Consider the following 18460-nt stretch of genomic DNA (forward strand, 5'->3'; position numbering starts at 1 on the left):
TCTTTGTTGGTTAATTAATATACAGATTCAGCCTAAAAGTCACTAGAAATTTGAATTTTAAAGCTGATTTACAGTAAAAAAAAATCCCCTTAACACATGTTTTGTGTTTTTCAGTGCAAAGAAAATGTGTCACCTTGTTTGGACAGTTTGCATCCCTGCCACTGTGAAGCATAGAGAAGGAGTTGTGATGGTGTGGGGGTGCTTTGCTCGTGACACAGTCAGTGATTTATTTAGGATTCAAGGCACACTTAACCAGCATGGTTATCACAGCATTCTGCAGCGATACGCCATCCCATCTGGTTTGCGCTTAGTGGGACTATTATTTGTTTTTCAACAGGACAATGACCCAACTCACCCCCAGTCTGTGTAAGGGCTATTTGACCAAGAAGGAGAGTGATGGAGTATATCTATATATCTTTTACAAATGTTAGAATTTGTTTTCCACTTTGACGTTAGAGTATTCCGTGTAGATCGTTGACCAAAAAATTACAATTAAATCAATTTTAATACCACGTTGTAGCACAACAAAATGTGTAGAAAGTCAAGGTGTGAATAGTTTCTGAAGGCACTGTGTATGGCCGTATATGGTGTGTACAGGACATGATCTAACTGGCCCAAAATGACCCCTCATCTGGCCAGCAAAGTGTTTAGCAGCCTGAGAAGGCTGTGGTTGCACAATGCATTCTGAGAATGTCATCGCAGTTGATAGGTCACTTACGTAGCTGTTTTGTATTGATGTTATCCAGGCCTTTTGTCCTGGCTCTGTTGTTGAACCAGATGCTTACTATAGGCTCGGTTGGTTCTGGGTTTAGGGCTGTTTTGGGAGCCGAGGGTATTTGAGGTGCGTGTGTGTGTTCAGTCAGTGTATATAGTTAAACATTCCCCCTGTGTTTCCAGGCGCTGGGTACTACAGCAGGTGCTACGGGAGTGTTCTTCCCCCAGCTCAGACAGGAAGAAGCAGGGTGACAGTGACTTGCGTGACGCAGCAGAGAGGACGCAGCTTAGTGAGCGCCTCCACAGGGTTCTACACGACGAGATGAAGGTATGCGCCGACGCCGCCAGCCGCTACCCTAGCAACTACAACGCCTGGTCACACCGTATCTGGGTCCTGCAGAACATGGCCCAGGGCAACCTGAAGGTAGGAGTAGGACGAGATAGGGTCTCTTTCTCTCTGCCTCTCTCTCTCTGCCTCTCCCTCTCTCTCTCTCTCTCTCTCTCTCTCTCTCTCTCTCTCTGCCTCTCTCTCTCAATTCAATTGACTTTATTGACATGGCAAGTTCATTATTACTTACATTGTCAAAGTATACATATAGAAAAAAATAATAAATATATATATATATATATATATATACACTTGCTCAAAAAAATAAAGGGAACACTTAAACAACACAATGTAACTCCAAGTCAATCACACTTCTGTGAAATCAAACTGTCCACTTAGGAAGCAACACTGATTGACAAATTTCACATGCTGTTGTGCAAATGGAATAGACAAAAGGTGGAAATTATAGGCAATTAGCAAGACACCCCCATTAAAGGAGTGGTTTGCAGGTGGGGACCAAAGACCACTTCTCAGTTCCTATGCTTCCTGGCTGATGTTTTGGTCACTTTTGAATGCTGGCGGTGCTTTCACTCTAGTAGTAGCATGAGACGGAGTCTACAACCCACACAAGTGGCTCAGGTAGTGCAGCTCATCCAGGATGGCACATCAATGCGAGCTGTGGCAAGAAGGTTTGCTGTGTCTGTCAACGTAGTGTCCAGAGCATGGAGGCGCTACCAGGAGACAGGCCAGTACATCAGGAGACGTGGAGGAGGCCGTAGGAGGGCAACAACCCAGCAGCAGGACCGCTACCTCCGCCTTAGTGCAAGGAGGAGCAGGAGAAGCACTGCCAGAGCCCTGCAAAATGACCTCCAGCAGGCCACAAATGTGCATGTGTCTGCTCAAACAGTCAGAAACAGACTCCATGAGGGTGGTATGAGGGCCCGACGTCCACAGGTGGGGGTTGTGCTTACAGCCCAACACCGTGCAGGATGTTTGGCATTTGCCAGAGAACACCAAGATTGGCAAATTTGCCACTGGCACCCTGTGCTCTTCACAGATGAAAGCAGGTTCACACTGAGCACGTGACAGAGTCTGGAGACGCCGTGGAGAACGTTCTGCTGCCTGCAACATCCTCCAGCATGACCGGTTTGGCGGTGGGTCAGTCATGGTGTGAGGTGGCATTTATTTGGGGGGCCGCACAGCCCTCCATGTGCTCGCCAGAGGTAGCCTGACTGCCGATAGGTACCGAGATGAGATCCTCAGACCCCTTGTGAGACCATATGCTGGTGCGGTTGGCCCTGGGTTCCTCCTAATGCAAGACAATGCTAGACCTTTTTTTTATTTTATTTTTTTGTCATTTAGCAGACGCTCTTATCCAGAGCGACTTACAGTAGTGAATGCATACACCTCATGTGGCTGGAGTGTGTCAGCAGTTCCTGCAAGAGGAAGGCATTGATGCTATGGACTAGCCCGCCCGTTCCCCAGACCTGAATCCAATTGAGCACATCTGGGACATCATGTCTCGCTCCATCCACCAACGCCACGTTGCACCACAGACTGTCCAGGAGTTGGCGGATGCTTTAGTCCAGGTCTGGGAGGAGATCCCTCATGGAGACCATCCGCCACCTCATCAGGAGCATGCCCAGGCGTTGTAGGGAGGTCATACAGGCACGTGGAGGCCACACACACTACTGAGCCTCATTTTGACTTGTTTTAAGGACATTACATCAAAGTTGGATCAGCCTGTAGTGTGGTTTTCCACTTTAATTTTGACTCCAAATCCAGACCTCCATGGGTTGATAAATTGGATTTCCATTGATTATTTTTGTGTGATTTTGTTGTCAGCACATTCAACTATGTAAAGAAAAAAGTATTTAATAAGATTAGGATGTGTTGTGTAAGTGTTCCCTTTTATTTTTTTGAGCAGTATATATATATATATATATATATATATATATATATATATATATATATATATAAATAAATGGTGGGACCAACAGCAATAATAATACTAGTAGTGGACATGGGATTACCATTAACAACAACTACCACAACAATATTAATCAGAACAACAATACATTAAAGCAATGGTAGTAGACCAGTGTCAACATGACTGAGAAGACACATGACATGGTATGAAAGACAAAACAAAACAAGATGGGAAATATTATTGACATTACATTGCACTTTTTACCGGCTGTCCCTCAGGTTGTGGCAGGAGGACACATATTTGGCTGCCAAAACTGCACATTTTGGCTTTTCACCCTATAAATATTAGATTTTTTCTTCAACTTTTATAGTTTCAAATTCTTTGTATTTAATTATAATTTGGGGAAAGAAATATTCACTTAGCTCTGAGTATTTGTCACAGTGTAATAGGAAATACAGCTCTGTCTCTACCTCTCCCCTGGAGTAGAGTGAGCACAGCCTGTCCTCTCTGGGCAGTCAGGTTTGTCTGTGACGACCGGTCTCTATAGCCAGACTGTGCTTACTGAGTCTGTACCTAGTCAATGTTTTCCTCAGTTTTCTATCAGTCACAGTGGTCAGATAGTCTGCCACCATGTACTGTCTGTTTAGAGCCAAATAGTGTTGAAGTTTATTTAGATTTTTTGTGGTGTCTTTCCAAAAGGTGATATATTTTTCTTTTTGTTTTGTGATGATTTGGTTGGGCAAGAGTGCTATCCTGAGGCTCAATGGGGTTGGTTTGGGTTTGTGAACTGAGCCTCAGAACCAGCTGGCTGAGGGGACTCTTCTCTGGTTTCATCTCTTGACATTGTAGAGCTGTGTGATGGAATGTTTTGGGGTCACTTGTTTTTAGATGGTTGTAAAATTTGATGGCTCTTTTTTCTATTCGAATGAGGAGGGGGCATTGGCCCAATTCTGCTCTACAGTGAGGGAAAAAAGTATTTGATCCCCTGCTGATTTTGTACGTGTGCCTACTGACAAAGAAATGATCAGTCTATAATTTTAATGGTAGGTTTATTTGAACAGTGAGAGACAGAATAACAACAAAAAAATCCAGAAAAACGCATGTTATAAATTGATTTGCATTTTAATGAGGGAAATAAGTATTTGACCCCTCTGCAAAACATGACTTACTACTTGGTGGCAAAACCCTTGCTGGCAATCACAGAGGTTAGACGTTTCTTGTAGTTGGCTACCAGGTTTGCACACATCTCAGGAGGGATTTTGTCCCACTCCTCTTTGCAGATCTTCTCCAAGTCATTAAGGTTTCGAGGCTGACGTTTGGCAACTCGAACCTTCAGCTCCCTCCACAGATTTTCTATGGGATTACGGTGTGGAGACTGGCTAGGCCACTCCAGGACCTTAATGTGCTTCTTCTTGAGCCACTCCTTTGTTGCCTCTTTCACTCTGTCTCTCTCTCGCTCTGCCTCTGCCTCTCTTTCGCTCTGCCCCTCTCTTGCACTGCCCCTCTCGCTCTGCCCCTCTCTCGCTCTGCCTCTGCCTCTCTCTCACTCTGCCTCTCTCTCTCTCTCTCTCTCTCTCTCTCTCTCTCTCTCTGCCTCTCGCTCTGCCTCTGTCTCTCGGGTCTGCCTCTCGCTCTGCCTCTCTCTCACTCTGCTTCTCTCTAGCTCTGCCTCCCTCTCCCTTTCTCGCTCTACCTCTCTATCGCTCTTCCTCTCTCTCTCGCTCTGCCTCTCGCTCTGCCTCTCTCTCTCTCGCTCTGCCTCTCGCTCTCTCTCTCTCTGCGTCTCGCTCTCTCTCTCGCTCTCTCTCTGCTTCTCTCTGCCTCTCTCTCTGCTTCTCTCTCTCGCTCTGCCTCTCTGCCTCTCTCTGTCTCTGCCTCTCTCTGTCTTTGCCTCTCTCTCTCTCTGCCGCTCTCTCTCTGCCTCTCTCTCTCACTCTCTGCCTCTTTCTCTGCTTCTCTCTGCCTCTGCCTCTCTCTCGCTCTGCCACTGCCTCTCTCTCGCTCTGCCACTGCCTCTCTCTCGCTCTGCCACTGCCTCTCTCTTGCTCTGCCACTGCCGCTCTGCTTCTCTCTGCCTCTCTCTCACTCGGCCTATCTCTCTCGCTCTGCCACTGCCGCTCTGCTTCTTTCTGCCTCTCTCTTGCTCTGCCTCTCTTTCTCTGCCTCTCTCTCTGCCTCTCTCGGTCTGCCTCTCTCTGCTTCTCCGCCTCTCTCTGCCACTCTCTCTCTCTGTCTGCCTCTTAATTGTATGTTCGTGGTCTCTGTCAAAACATTGACAGCTCTTTCAATGTAACATTGACAGAAAACATCTGTGTGTGCTAGTCAAGCAGGCAACTAGCTATGAATGTTTTCATGCAGCTAGCATGGCTTATACAGTAAGACCAGGGTCTGTGTGTCTCCAGCCCTCGCTGCCTCATATCTCTGGCCTGTCACTGCGTGTTGAGGAGGACAGGAACTTTCTAATCCATTTAACTGATCTGGCGACAGCGCAGGCATTAATGCAGCAAATCCCTAAGGCCAGATCCTAAAATAAGAGGCCTAGGGATTTAAAGGTGGATGGAGTGTTGTGGCTCAGTTGATCCGTTCCTAATTTTTAAGCCATGCCAGGCACTCCTAGGATATGGAGAGATGCTACTGTTTATTAGTACCAGGGATATAGGACTGTGACAAGAGTAGACAGTAGGAATAATTATTTAATAGACACTGCCTGTTATGATAGGATAAGCCTACTTTCTGATCACCCATTGGGGTTTGGTTCTTGTAATGGCTGTCCTGATAGCGTTTGATTGGTCAAATCATGTCTTTGTAAGAAGCCAAATAATTTCCCTCTCTCTTTTGGAATTGCTAGTGTGCACAAGTATAATTCCAACCATAACATAATTGTTTTATTGTTAAAAATGTTTGCAAAGGGCAAATACCTTTGAATGGAAAACCTTGCTTGAATGAGGTCACCTCTCCTTCTCTTTTCCCAGGTCCTCCATGATGAGCTGTCCTCCCTACGTGAGTGGGTCTCCATGCACGTGTCGGACCACAGTGGCTTTCACTACCGCCAGTTTCTGCTCAAGGCCCTGGTCAGGGAGCTCAGCCAGTCCATGCACCACCACCATGCCCCTCGGCCCAGCCTCGGCAGCTCCAGCCCTCGCAGTCCCAGCCCGGACCCCCAGCCAGGCCACCCCCACCACCAGGGTAACGGAGAGGCCACAGCAGCAGCCCCCTGCCCCTCTCCCGCCACCCCAGAGGACCAGTCCTCGGTGCCGGCCGTGCCCCAGCTCTTCCACCAGGAGATGGAGCTGTGTACTGACCTCATCCAGTCCTTCCCCGGACACGAGACACTCTGGTGTCACAGGTACGAGCCCACCGGCCACTGTCACTCAACCTGAGACTACAATGTTAGCCAATCACAGAACACATTTTATTATGAGACGCTCTGGTGTCACAGGTGAGACCAAAGGAGGACCAATCATGGACCAGCACGTTGTTGTATCTAGGGTGCGGCCTAATTTCAGCTAGAGCCATAGCCATAGACACTGTGCAGAGTTTGGCTAACAACCCTCCATATTGGTGGCAAATGCTTTATTATGCCAATCGTTTTTATTGTCCGTTAGACCATTACGATGTTCTCAGGACTCTTCAGTAGTGGATGTGTTGGTGGGTCCCTATCATGTCATATACGGTGCATTCGGAAAGTGTTCAGACCCCTTCACTTTTTCCACATTTTGTTACGTTACAGCCTTATTCTAAAATGGATTAAATCGTTTTTTTCCTCATCAATCTACACACAATACCACACAATGACAAAGCAAAAACAGGTTTTTATAAATTTTTGCAAATGTATTAAAAATACAAAAACTCAAATATCACATTTACATAAGTATTCAGACCCTTTCGCAGCACTTTGTTGAAGCACCTTTGGCAGCAATTACAGCCTCAAGTCTTCTTCGGTATGAAGCTACAAGCTTGGCACACCTGTATTTGGGGAGTTTCTCCCATTCTTCTCTGCAGATCTTCTCAAGCTCTGTCAGGTTGGATGGGGTGCGTCGCTGCACATATATTTTCAGGTTTCTCCAGAGATGTTCAAGTCCGGGCTCTGCCTGGGCCACTCAAGGTCATTCAGAGACTTGTCCAGAAGCCACTCCTGTGTTGTCTTGGCTGTGTGCTTCGGGTCATTGTCCTGTTGGAAGGTGAACCTTTGCCCCCTGTCTGAGGTCCTGAGTGCTCTGGAGCAGGTTTTCATCAAGGATCGCTCTGTACTTTGCTCCGTTCATCTTTCCCTCAATCCTGACTAGTCTCCTAGTCCCTGCCGCTGAAAACATCCCCACAGCATGATGCTACCACCATCATGCTTCACCGTAGGGAGGGTGCCAGGTTTCTTCCAGATGTGGCGCTTGGCATTCAGGCCAAAGAGTTCCATCTTGGTTTCATTAGACAAGAGAATCTTGTTTCTCATGGTCTGAGAGTCCTTTAGGTGTCTTTTGGCAAACTCCAAGCGGGGTGTCATGTGCCTATCACTGAGGTGTGGCTTCCGTCTGGCCACTCTACCATAAAGGCCTGATTGGTGGAGTGCTGCAGAGATGGTTGTTGTTCTGGAAGGTTCTCCCATCTCCACAGAGGAACGCTGGAGCTTTGTCGGAGTGACCATCGGGTTCTTGGTCACCTCCCTGACCAAGGCCCTTCTCCCCAGATTAATCAGTTCGGCCAGGCGGCCAGCTCTAGGAAGAGTATTGGTCGTTCCAAACTTCTTCCATTTAATAATAATGCAGGGCACTGTGTTCTTGGGGACTTGCAATGCTGCAGACTTTTTTTGTGGGACCTTATATAGACAGATGTGTGCCTTTCCAAATCATGTCCAATCAATTGAATATACCATAGGTGGACAATGAAGTTGTAGAAACATCACAAAGAAGATGATCAATGGAAACAGGATGCACCTGAGTTCATTTTGCACCTGAGTGTCATAGCAAATGGTTTGAATAAATGTTTTCGTTTATTATTTTTAATACATTTGCAAAAAAATCTCAACCTGTTTTGACTATCATTATGGGGTATTGTGTGTAGATTGAGGAACTTGATTTATTTAATCCATTTTAGAATAAGGCTGTAATGTAACAAAATGTGGAAAAAGTGAAGGGGTCTGAATACTTTTTTTTTGCTGCAGAACATTCTTTGTTCTTCTAGAGAGGGAGAGAATAGAGATATAGCGAGAGGAAAGAGGGAACAGAGCTACCGAGAGGAAAGAGGGAACAGAGCAAGCGAGTGAGGGCAGAGAGGGAGAACAGAGAGAGGACTGGGGAAAGAGGGAACAGCGAGAGAGGCTGAAGATCAGCTCAGTAAAAAGTGTTTATACCTGACCAGTAGGGCTGGGTGATATATCAAATTATTTTGATAAATTCTAATTGATGTTTTAGCACGATATTTCAAATGCCAATATCGCAAGAATCTGCTGTTCTATTTTTCGTTTTTATGAGTGTTTATGTCCGCTTGTTCTCATGTCTTCATGGTCTCGTCTCCTTCGCTTCTTCTGCTATGATTGTGCACCCTCCCGTTTAAACACACACACACACCAAGCTCCTCCCCTACACACAAAGCTCCTCCCCCTGCCACTCAGAACAACAACGATGAAAGATCACTTCTTCCTCTCTGACAACAAGCAGTTTCAACTCGCTATTTGAGATGGGTCAGAGAATTGAATGTTAATTTCTCTACCATAAGCCGCCTCCAACGTAATTTTAGAGAATTTGGCAGTACGTCCAACCGGCCTCACAACCACAGCCCACGTGTAACCACGCCAGCCCAGGCTTCTTCAACTGCGGTATCACCTGCTTCAGCCACCTGGACAGCTGATGAAACTGGATTTGCACAACAATAATTTAATCTGCGTGCTCGTCTTCCTCAGCAGGGTCTTGAACTGACTACAGTTCGGCGTCGTAACCGACTTCAGTGGGCAAATGCTCACCTTAGATGGCCACTGGCCCACGGGAGAAGTGTGCTCTTCACGGATGAATCCCGGTTTCAACTGTACCGGGTAGATGGCAGACAGAGTGTATGGCAGACGGCGTCGTGTGGGCAAGCGGTTTGCTGATGTCAACATTGTTAACAGAGTGCCCCATGGTGGCCGTGGGGTTATGGTATGGGCAGGAATAAACTACGGTCAACGAACACAATTGCATTTTATAGATGGCAATTTGAATGCACAGAGATTCAGTGACGAGATCCCGTGGCCCATGTCGTGCCATTTATCCGCCGCCATCACCTCCTGTTTCAATACACGGCCCCATGTCGCAAGGATCTTTACACAATTCCTGGACTCTGAAAATGTCCCAGTTCTTCCATGGCCTGCATATTCACCAGACATGTCACCCATTGAGCATGTTTGGGATGCTCTGGATCGATGTGTACGACAGTGTGTTCCAGTTCCCACAAATATCCAGCAACTTCGCACAGTCCTTGAAGAGGAGTGGGACAACATTCCACAGGCCATAATCAACAGCCTAATCAATTCTATGTGAAGCAGATGTGTCACGCTGCATGAGGCAAATGGTGGTCACACCAGATACTGACTGGTTTTCTGATCGACGCCCTTACTTTTTGTATTAAGTTATCTGTGATTATCGTATGCTTACTTCCAATTAAGGGCTTCGCCGAGGGCCGGGAACAGCCCTTAGGATGGAGTTGTCACATGATTATCCCAGGATTCGAGGGGCCTTATTGCTTTTATAAAACAGTTGCCAACAATTTATAAAAATATAAATTATATTTTTTCATTAAAAAACATTATTTTTAACAAGGCAATTTGTTTTTGTATTTTGAAGTTGCTTCCCAAGCGGGCTGGTCATTAGTTATTTTCTCATGTTTTGACCTAGTTGTTAATGCTAATCATTCTATTCATTCGATGTTGTTATGCTAAACAAATCATTGGCATGTAGCTAGCTAGCAGAGATTCAATGAGGATGATTGACAAGAACTTCAATAAACAATGATTTAATAAATATCCAATAGGCCTACATGGGCAACAACTATTATTGTTGCAGAGTCCGAACTAACCAAGCTAGTGGGTGATGTTTTATAGTGATGTTTCCGTTGATGGCACAAGAGTGGACGAACTGTCAATGGTCCTGGAACTGGTTGGTGACAGCCAGTGCTTGCCTCTTTGGCGGAGAATGGGACGTCCCACTCACATCATTGCGAGCTAAAATGGCACTCCAGTGCTTTCTATTCTCCATGTTAGGGGCTGCCAATAACTCTTGAGTGAGCTCTTGGACTGATGGCATCTCAAGCCATTATTTCCCTTGCCTCCAGGCCTGCATCAGATAACTTTTGCTTGCTACCCAAGCAGGCTGGTCATTTGTTATTTTCTCATGTTTTGACCCAGTCGTTAATTCTAATCATTCTATTCATTCGACTTTGTTATGCTAAACAAATCATTGGCATGTATCTAGCTAGCAGAGATTCAGTGATTGACAAGAACTTCAATAAATAATGTTTTAATAAATATCCAATAGGCATACATAGGCCGCACATGCGCTGGTTAATGAATTAATGGAATTCTGAGTGTTTACGTATTCCATGTTGAATTATTAGTTTCATGCTTCTTCTTGGGCTTGGTAGAGATCACATTTGTAAAATGATACATTGTTGCACAGATCGTAGAGGCAGACAGAAGGGTTTATACAACTCCCAACTGTTGCAAACCAAATAGTAGCATGGAAAAAATAATGTGAAGGCGCCTTTTTCCCAAACGAGATGATGTTTTTGAATTTACAGTCAGGGCTGAGGCACAGTGGAATTATGACATTAACATGTCATGGTATTTTACAGTTGTTATCCCACAACTCCCACATATCACTCAATCAGCATCCAGGATCCAAACAACACATTTTATAATTTTCTAAATTGCCTGTTACAAGAGGTTTATTGGTGAATGTGCATTATGAATAGTTACTTTACTTATACCCCACCCGGGACGAAGAGGACTAAGGCTGTAACAATCTTCTGCCACTGGTGTCTGTCTTTGGCCACAATTTGTGCCCTGTCCCATGAAAGACCCATCTCTCCCAGCTCAGCCACCACTGTCCGTCACCATGTTGTTTTTGGCCTACGTCACTTGCGCTTTCCAGTTGGTATCCATCTGAGGGCATCTGGGGATCCTTTCTGGCAGCATCCTCAGCACATGACCAAGCGAACACAACCTGCATATATTTATTTCCAGGACAATCTTCTTACAGCCCGTCCTCCTGTACAGGTTCTCGTTAGAGATCTTGTTTGGCCGGAAGATGTTGGAGATCTTACGGAGGCAACCATTGTGGAAGGCATCAACCCTGCTCATCTCACTACTGACTACCCTCCAGCACTCAGAGCCATATAAAAGCAGTGACTTCACATTGCTATTATAAATCCTGAAATTAGTTTGAGTCTGTATTAGGGTTGCAAAGGGTCAGAAAGTTTCCGGTAAGTTTCCATGGGAAGTTTAGCCCGGGAATTTGGGTAATTTTGCTTAAATTCATCAAAAAAGTTAGCTTATAACAGTGAACCTTTTTTGTGGGATACACATAAGGCAATTCTAGGTCTTGTGGCATATTTTGGTTAAACTATCCCCAATTCAATGGAATTGCAACCCTATGCATGCACAGTGCATTCTTCCATCACATGTGCAGCTGATTCTCAAGATCTTGCACACTAATGAGATGCTATTGAGGCCACACTACTACACTGTCTGAGCCAAGGACTACATGATTTCTGGTAAGTTTCGATTACAATACTGGGTGGGGTGAATATATTTTATATGACATAGTGGTTAGAGGATTGGACTAGTAACCGAAAGGTTGTAAAATTGCATCCCCAAGCTGACAAGGTACAAAATTATGAGTCAGACACCTTATCGATAGCAACAGTTCATGGTCCTCCTGGAATGATAATTTTTTTTAATCAATGGAGGAACGTAGTCAGAGAAATGCTGATGAATATCTTACGCGAGCTGTGTATGCAACTGGTTCACCTCTGATGCTCACAGGCAATGTGTATTGGAAGAGATTTCTGAATGTTCTTTGCCCAGCATACACCCCTCCAACCAGACATACACAACTCAGTTGCTGGATGCAGAGTTCAACAGAGATCAAGTGAAGGTCAAGCAAATCATAGAGAAAGCAGACTGTATTGCAATCCTCTCTGATGGGTGGTCAAATGTTTGTGGGCAAGGAATAATTAACTACATCATCTCCACCTCTCAACCAGTATTCTACAAGAGCACAGACACAAGGGACAACAGACACACCGGTCTCTACATTGCAGATGAGCTGAAGGCAGTCATCAATGATCTTGGACCACAGAAGTTTTTTTCACTGGTGACAGACAATGCTGCAAACATGAAGGCAGCTTGGTCTAAAGTGGAGGAGTCCTACATTCACATCACACCCATTGGCTGTGCTGCTCATGCATTGAATCTGCTCCTCAAGGACATCATGGTACTGAAAACAATTAATACACTCTACAGGAAAGCCAAGGAAATGGTTAGTTATGTGAAGGGCCATCAAGTTAGTCTGAAGAATAAGAGCACCACATTGAAGCTGCCCAGCAACACCCGTTGGGGTGGTGTTGTCATCATGTTTGACATCTCCTGGAGGGGAAGGAGTCTCTCCAAGAAATGGCCATATCACAGTCTGCCGATATGGACAGCCCCATCAAGAGGATCCTCCTGGATTATGTATTTTGGGAGAGAGTGGTAAGCAGCCTGATACTCCTGAAACCTATAGCAGTAGCCATTGCATGGATTGAGGGAGACAATGCCATCCTGTTTGATGTTCAGACTCTGCTTGCAGATGTAAGAGAATAATTCCCTATTGCCCTGCCCACTTCACTGTTGCTCCAAGCAGAGGAAACTGCAGTTCTGAAATGCATCAAAAAGACTTCAGCCTGAAGCCCATACACGCCACAGCGTACATGTTGGACCCTAAGTATGCTGGCAAGAGCATCCTGTCTGGTGCAGAGGTCAACAAGGCCTAAGGTCTCTCCACCTTGGCCTGGATGACAGCAAGGTTCTTGGCAGTCTGGCGAAGTACACTTCCAAGCAAGGGCTTTGGGATGGAGATGCAATATGGCAGTCGTGCCAACATCTCATCAGCCACCTGGTTTTAAGGGACTTTGTGGATCTGAGGCTCTTTCCCCGTTGCCTCCATCATCCTCCAAATCCCACCAACATCAATCGCTTCAGAGTGCAACTGGTCCCTGTTTGGGAACACACGCACCAAATCACGCAACAGGCTGACCAATACAAGGGTTGAAAAATTGGTGGCCATCGGGCAAATTTGAGGCATTTTGAGCCTGACAACCAGCCATCCACAACAAGGTTGGAAAGTGACAGTGAAGATGAGGCCTCAGAGTCTGATGTTCAAGAGGTGGACATTGAGGAGGTCCAGGGAGAACACATGGAAGCCTGAGAGGAAGACAACCAAAGCTTTAGTTTCTAGACTATCATTTTACAGATGTATGTTGAAAAGGTTTTTGGGAGATGCGATGGATCATTGGGGATCATTCAATATTCCCTTTGTTGTTCAGTGAAATCATCCCATGTGAAGAGTCAACTCATTTAATTAAAGTTCAGTTCGTAACTGAATCGTTTTTTTTTTTTCTATTGGAAGGATTTAATAATTTTCAATTATGTCTACTTATGATAAGGTAAAAGGTTTATGTTTTTGTCTCCATATTATATGGTAAATATATCCAATGCAAAAAACATCTACATTTAAATGGTATATTTATTAATTTGCATATATTTCTGTTAATTCCCATATATTCCTCTTAATTCTGACGAAAGGTTTCCACCTCTGCATATTCCCCAAAATGTCCAACCCTAGTCTGTATACTGTTGAGCTCCATATGGGATGGAGTCGACTGAAAGCTCCTCTGGTTTTGTTTTGTCGGGCTCCTTTGTCACTGCTGATTAGGCTTACAAGTTAGGTGATGTTGTCGACAAACTCAAGCACCTCTCCATCAATGTTAATTGTAGGTGTTGGTGATGTATTAATTCTCATGGCTTGGGTCTTCTGTGTGTTGATATGGAGACCAGTCTGTTTAGCATACATGCAGAGTCTGTCTAACTTCTCCTGGAGGTGGATGTGTTTAGATGATATAGGGTCCAGATCATCAGCAAAGTCCTCCAGATGAGGGAAGAGGGTCCTCTGGATTCCTCTGGAATTGTCAGATGTTGTTTGACGCATTACCCAGTCGATGGTAACAAGAAAAAGGATCGAAGAATGGATACAACTTTGTCTGACACCAGACTTGAAATTACTCTGTAGGAGAACTATAAAGGATGATGCTACATTCGAAGTGTTCATAGAACTTCCCAATGAGGTTGACAATCTTAGGTGGTATTCCGTAGGCTCCTAGGACCCTCCATAAGCTCTCATGGTGAACACTATCGAATGCCTTCTTGAAATCAGTAAAGTTGATTTAGAGGAGTGCATTCCACTCGGCACTGCTCGATGATGTTGTGCAGGGCAAAGATCTGGTTAATGCATGCTCTTCCTTTGCGGATCCCTGCTTGTTCTTGTCTGAGTTTGTCATCAACAGCAATGTCAATCCTTTTGAGGTGTATCCTGCAGAAGATGTAAACTCAGCAAAAAAAAGAAACGTCCTTTTCAGGACCCTGTCTTTCAAAGATGATCAGTAAAAATCCAAATAACTTCACAGATCTTCATTGTAAAGGGTTTAAAGACTGTTTCCCATGCTTGTTCAATGAACCATAAACAGTTAATGAACATGCACCTGTGGAACGGTCGTTAAGACACTAACAGCTTACAGACGGTAGACAATTAAGGTCACAGTTATGAAAACTTAGGACACTAAAGAGGCCTTTCTACTGACTCTGAAAAACACCAAAAGAAAGATGCCCTGTTGTAAGGCAGGTCCTCACCAGACATCACTGGCAACAACGTCGCCTATGGACACAAAGCCACTGTCGCTGGACCAGTCAGGACTGGCAAAACGTGTTCTTCACTGATGAGTCGCGGTTTTGTCTCACCAGAGGTGATGGACGGATTTGCGTTTATCGTTGAAGGAATGAGCATTACACCGGGGCCTGTACTCTGGAGCGGGATCGATTTGGAGGTGGAGGGTCCGTCATGGTCTGGGGCGGTGTCTCACAGCATCATCGGACTGAGCTTGTTGTCATTGCAGGCAATCTCAACGCTGTGTGTTACAGGGAAGACATCTTCCTCCCTCATGTGGTACCCTTCCTGCAGGCTCTTCCTGACATGACCCACCACAGCATGACAATGCCACCAGCCACACTGCTCGTCTTGTGCGTGATTTCCTGCAAGACAGGAATGCCAGTGTTCTTCCATGGCCAGCGAAGAGCCCGGATCTCAATCCCATTGAGCACGTCTGGGACCTGTTGGATCGCAGGGTGAGGGCTAGTTCCATTCCCCCCAGAAATGTCCGGGAACTTGCAGGTGCCTTGGTGGAAGAGTGGGGTAACATCTCACAGCAAGAACTGGCAAATCTGGTGCAGTCCATGAGGAGGAGATGCACTGCAGTACTTAATGCAGCTGGTGGCCACACCAGATACTGATTGTTGCTTTTGATTTTTTTTATTCAATTTATGTTAGTCACGTCTGTGGAACTTGTTCAGTTTATGTCTCAGTTGTTGAATCTTGTTTTGTTCATACAAATATTTACACATGTTAAGTTTGCTGAAAATTAACACAGTTGACAGTGAGAGGACGCTTATTTTTTTAGTTGCCAGTTGTCACAGTCGCTGAGGTTTCCTTTCTTTGGCAGTTTGACGATAAGGCCTTTTCTCTAGTCTTGTGGTAAGATATCATGCTCCCAGATCTTGCAAAAGATATCAGTCAGCACCATGGTAGCTGTGTTGACATCAGCTTTAAGTAACTCAGCGTGCAGAGAGTCTTCATAAGCCTTGATGGCTGCTTGGACCTCTGCTTCAACAGGTGGGCCTGTGTCAATACCATCAATCTCGTCCGAGGTTGGTGGGTCTTTGTATCATAAGGCTTTGGCCAGTTGACAACCTCTTCAAAGTGCTGGACCCATCTTGCAGGTTGTTCCTCTTTGGTTGTTTTACCTTGTTTGTCTTTGACTGGCATTGTGTGGTTGCTAACTTGGGCCACAGAGCTGTCTTGTGATCTTATTTACAGTACTTAGTTCTCCTCTTGCTGCAGCTTGTTCTGCCTCACTGACCAATTATCTTATCCCTTCCAGCACTCTTTCTTACTTTTTTGTCCTTGGTCTTATATTCTTGCTTTGCTCGCTCAATCAGCATGGGTGATTTTGTGCTTAGCAGTTTATCTTTGGCCAGCCTTCTCACATCTATTTTCTTCCATGTATCTTGTGTTAACCACTTCTTTGCCCTTCTTTCTAAAGCCAATAACTTTCTTTGCCGTTTCTGTGTACGCATTCTCGATGTTACTCCACGTGATTTCAACTGTGCCCTGGTGTTCCTCTGCATTGGCTAATGGACTGAAGCAATTTCTTAGCTCAATGGTAAAAGCTTTCTTTATTTCAGGAGATGTGAGCTTGTTGATGTCAAAGATGTTCTGCCCTTGTATTGTGTATGTGTGTGGCTCACAGCTTCAGCCTGACCTTGGCTATTACCAGGTAGTCGTCGCTGTTGACATCTGCCCCACGGTGGAACTTGATATCCTGCAGAGACCTTCACCATTTCATATTGATAATGATGTGGTCAATTTGGTTGACTGTGTAACCATCTGGGGATCTCCATGTTAGCTTATGGATGTCTTTGTGAGGGAATTGTGTGCCACCAATCACACAGATGTTATTGAGGCAAAAGTCGACAATCTTTTCACTGTTGTTGCCCAATAGCCTAGCTCCAACCTTTGCATTCAAATCCACTGTTGTCATGACCATGCCGTGTTGTGGGACCTTGGATACTGCTTGTTGTAGCTGCTTGTATCAGTCATCCTTGTTCTCCTCCTCTGCCTCGTTGGTGTGGGAATAACATTGCTGGATGGTGAACTTCCAGTCCTTGGAGTCAAATCTTGCTCTGATGTGCCAGTCACTGATGGGTTCCCATTCCAAGAGTGATTTGGCAGTTGTTCTACTGATAATGAGGGCTAGACCACTGGAGTGGGAATCATCCTTTCCTGAATAGATCGTTTAGCCATCGCTTTTCACCATGCGTCCAGAACCAGTCCATCTGCTTTCGCTTACACACAGGATATTCATGTTCCATCTCTCTGATAACTTGAGCTGTCATGAAGTTTCAAACATGGTGCGGACATTCCATGCTCTAAGACGTACTGTAGTTTTGGGCCCTAGAAAACGTGTTATCGAGCCCCTGGGGCTTTCATCTAAAGCTGTCATAGTATTTGTATCTGCCAAGGCAGCAGCTACTTTTGCTGGGCTCCGGCAGAATTAAGGCAGTTCTACAATTGTTTTAAACATTACAATACATTCATTACAGAATTCACAACACACTAAGTGTGAGCCCTCAGGCCCATACTCCACTACCACATATCTATAGTGCCTATGGATTGGTTGGAGTTTCCTGTTGGGTCCCTTGTTGTAGTTTTTAAAGTTGTTGTTGCAGTTTCTGCAACAGTGTGTTTTTACGGGGTGTTTTTTTAGCCCCACGTCTAACCCCCAACCTGGAGGGCCAGGTGCTGTGTTTAGTCTGTCCTCTCACCTGCAACCTGCCCGGCATGGTTGAACCTGCCTGGGGCCAAAACCCCACCTGTATAATCTTCAGGATCACTGAAACAAGCAAGCTTCCCCACCAACGCCAAGGAAATAGCAGGCATGGAATTATGCATGGTTCATTTTCATAGATTGACTTGAAAACCAGATCAGTGATCATTTTAAAAAAGCAGGTTAAACTGTTTTGATAAAATAATACAATTATTAGTGGGTCTTATGATTGTGGAAGGCTTATATTTAGCCTAGCCCTGAATTCATTAGATTATTGCTGTTTGAAATGCATTTTTTATTTTTTTTACAGTTTAACCTCTCTAGGGTAGCGTCCCACCTGGCCAACATCCGGTGAAATTTCAGAGCGCGAAATTCAAAATTCAAATATTTAACATTCTTGAAAATATATGTCTTATACATCAAAATAAAGCTTAACTTCTTGTTAATCCAGGCGCCGTGTCAGATTTCAAAAAGGCTTTACGGCGAAAGCAAACCATGCGATTATCTGAGGACAGCGCCCCGCATACAAAAACATTATTTCAAATTTTTTTTTAAACATTTTTTGTCATTTAGCAGACGCTCTTATCCAGAGCGACTTACAGTGGTGAATGCATACATTTCATACATTGTTTTTTGTTTTTCTCCCCATACTGGTCCCCCGTGGGAAACGAACCCACAACCCTGGCATTGCAAACACCATGCTCTACCAACTGAGCCACACGGGAACACATGAAAATCATATTTCAACCAGGCAGGTGCGCCACAAAAGAAATAGAAATAGCGATATAATTAATGCCTTACCTTTGAAGATCTTCTTCTGTTGGCACTCA

At 44.9% G+C, this 18460-nt stretch overlaps 1 protein-coding gene across 1 annotated transcript in view; it reads left to right on the forward strand.

The window, feature by feature from the left end:
* The window catches only part of LOC106584890 (protein prenyltransferase alpha subunit repeat-containing protein 1), a 166892-nt gene that overhangs the window by 59951 nt on the left and 88481 nt on the right, over positions 1-18460 (forward strand). Inside the window, exons 5-6 of the mRNA XM_045706657.2 lie at positions 898-1138; positions 5945-6318. Of these exons, the coding sequence (XP_045562613.1) occupies positions 898-1138; positions 5945-6318 (615 nt within the window). The remainder of the gene's footprint in view (positions 1-897; positions 1139-5944; positions 6319-18460) is intronic.

This window comes from Salmo salar, chromosome 24 (genome assembly GCF_965601325.2).
Source record: "Salmo salar chromosome 24, fSalSal1, whole genome shotgun sequence".
Taxonomy (NCBI): Eukaryota; Metazoa; Chordata; class Actinopteri; order Salmoniformes; family Salmonidae; genus Salmo; species Salmo salar.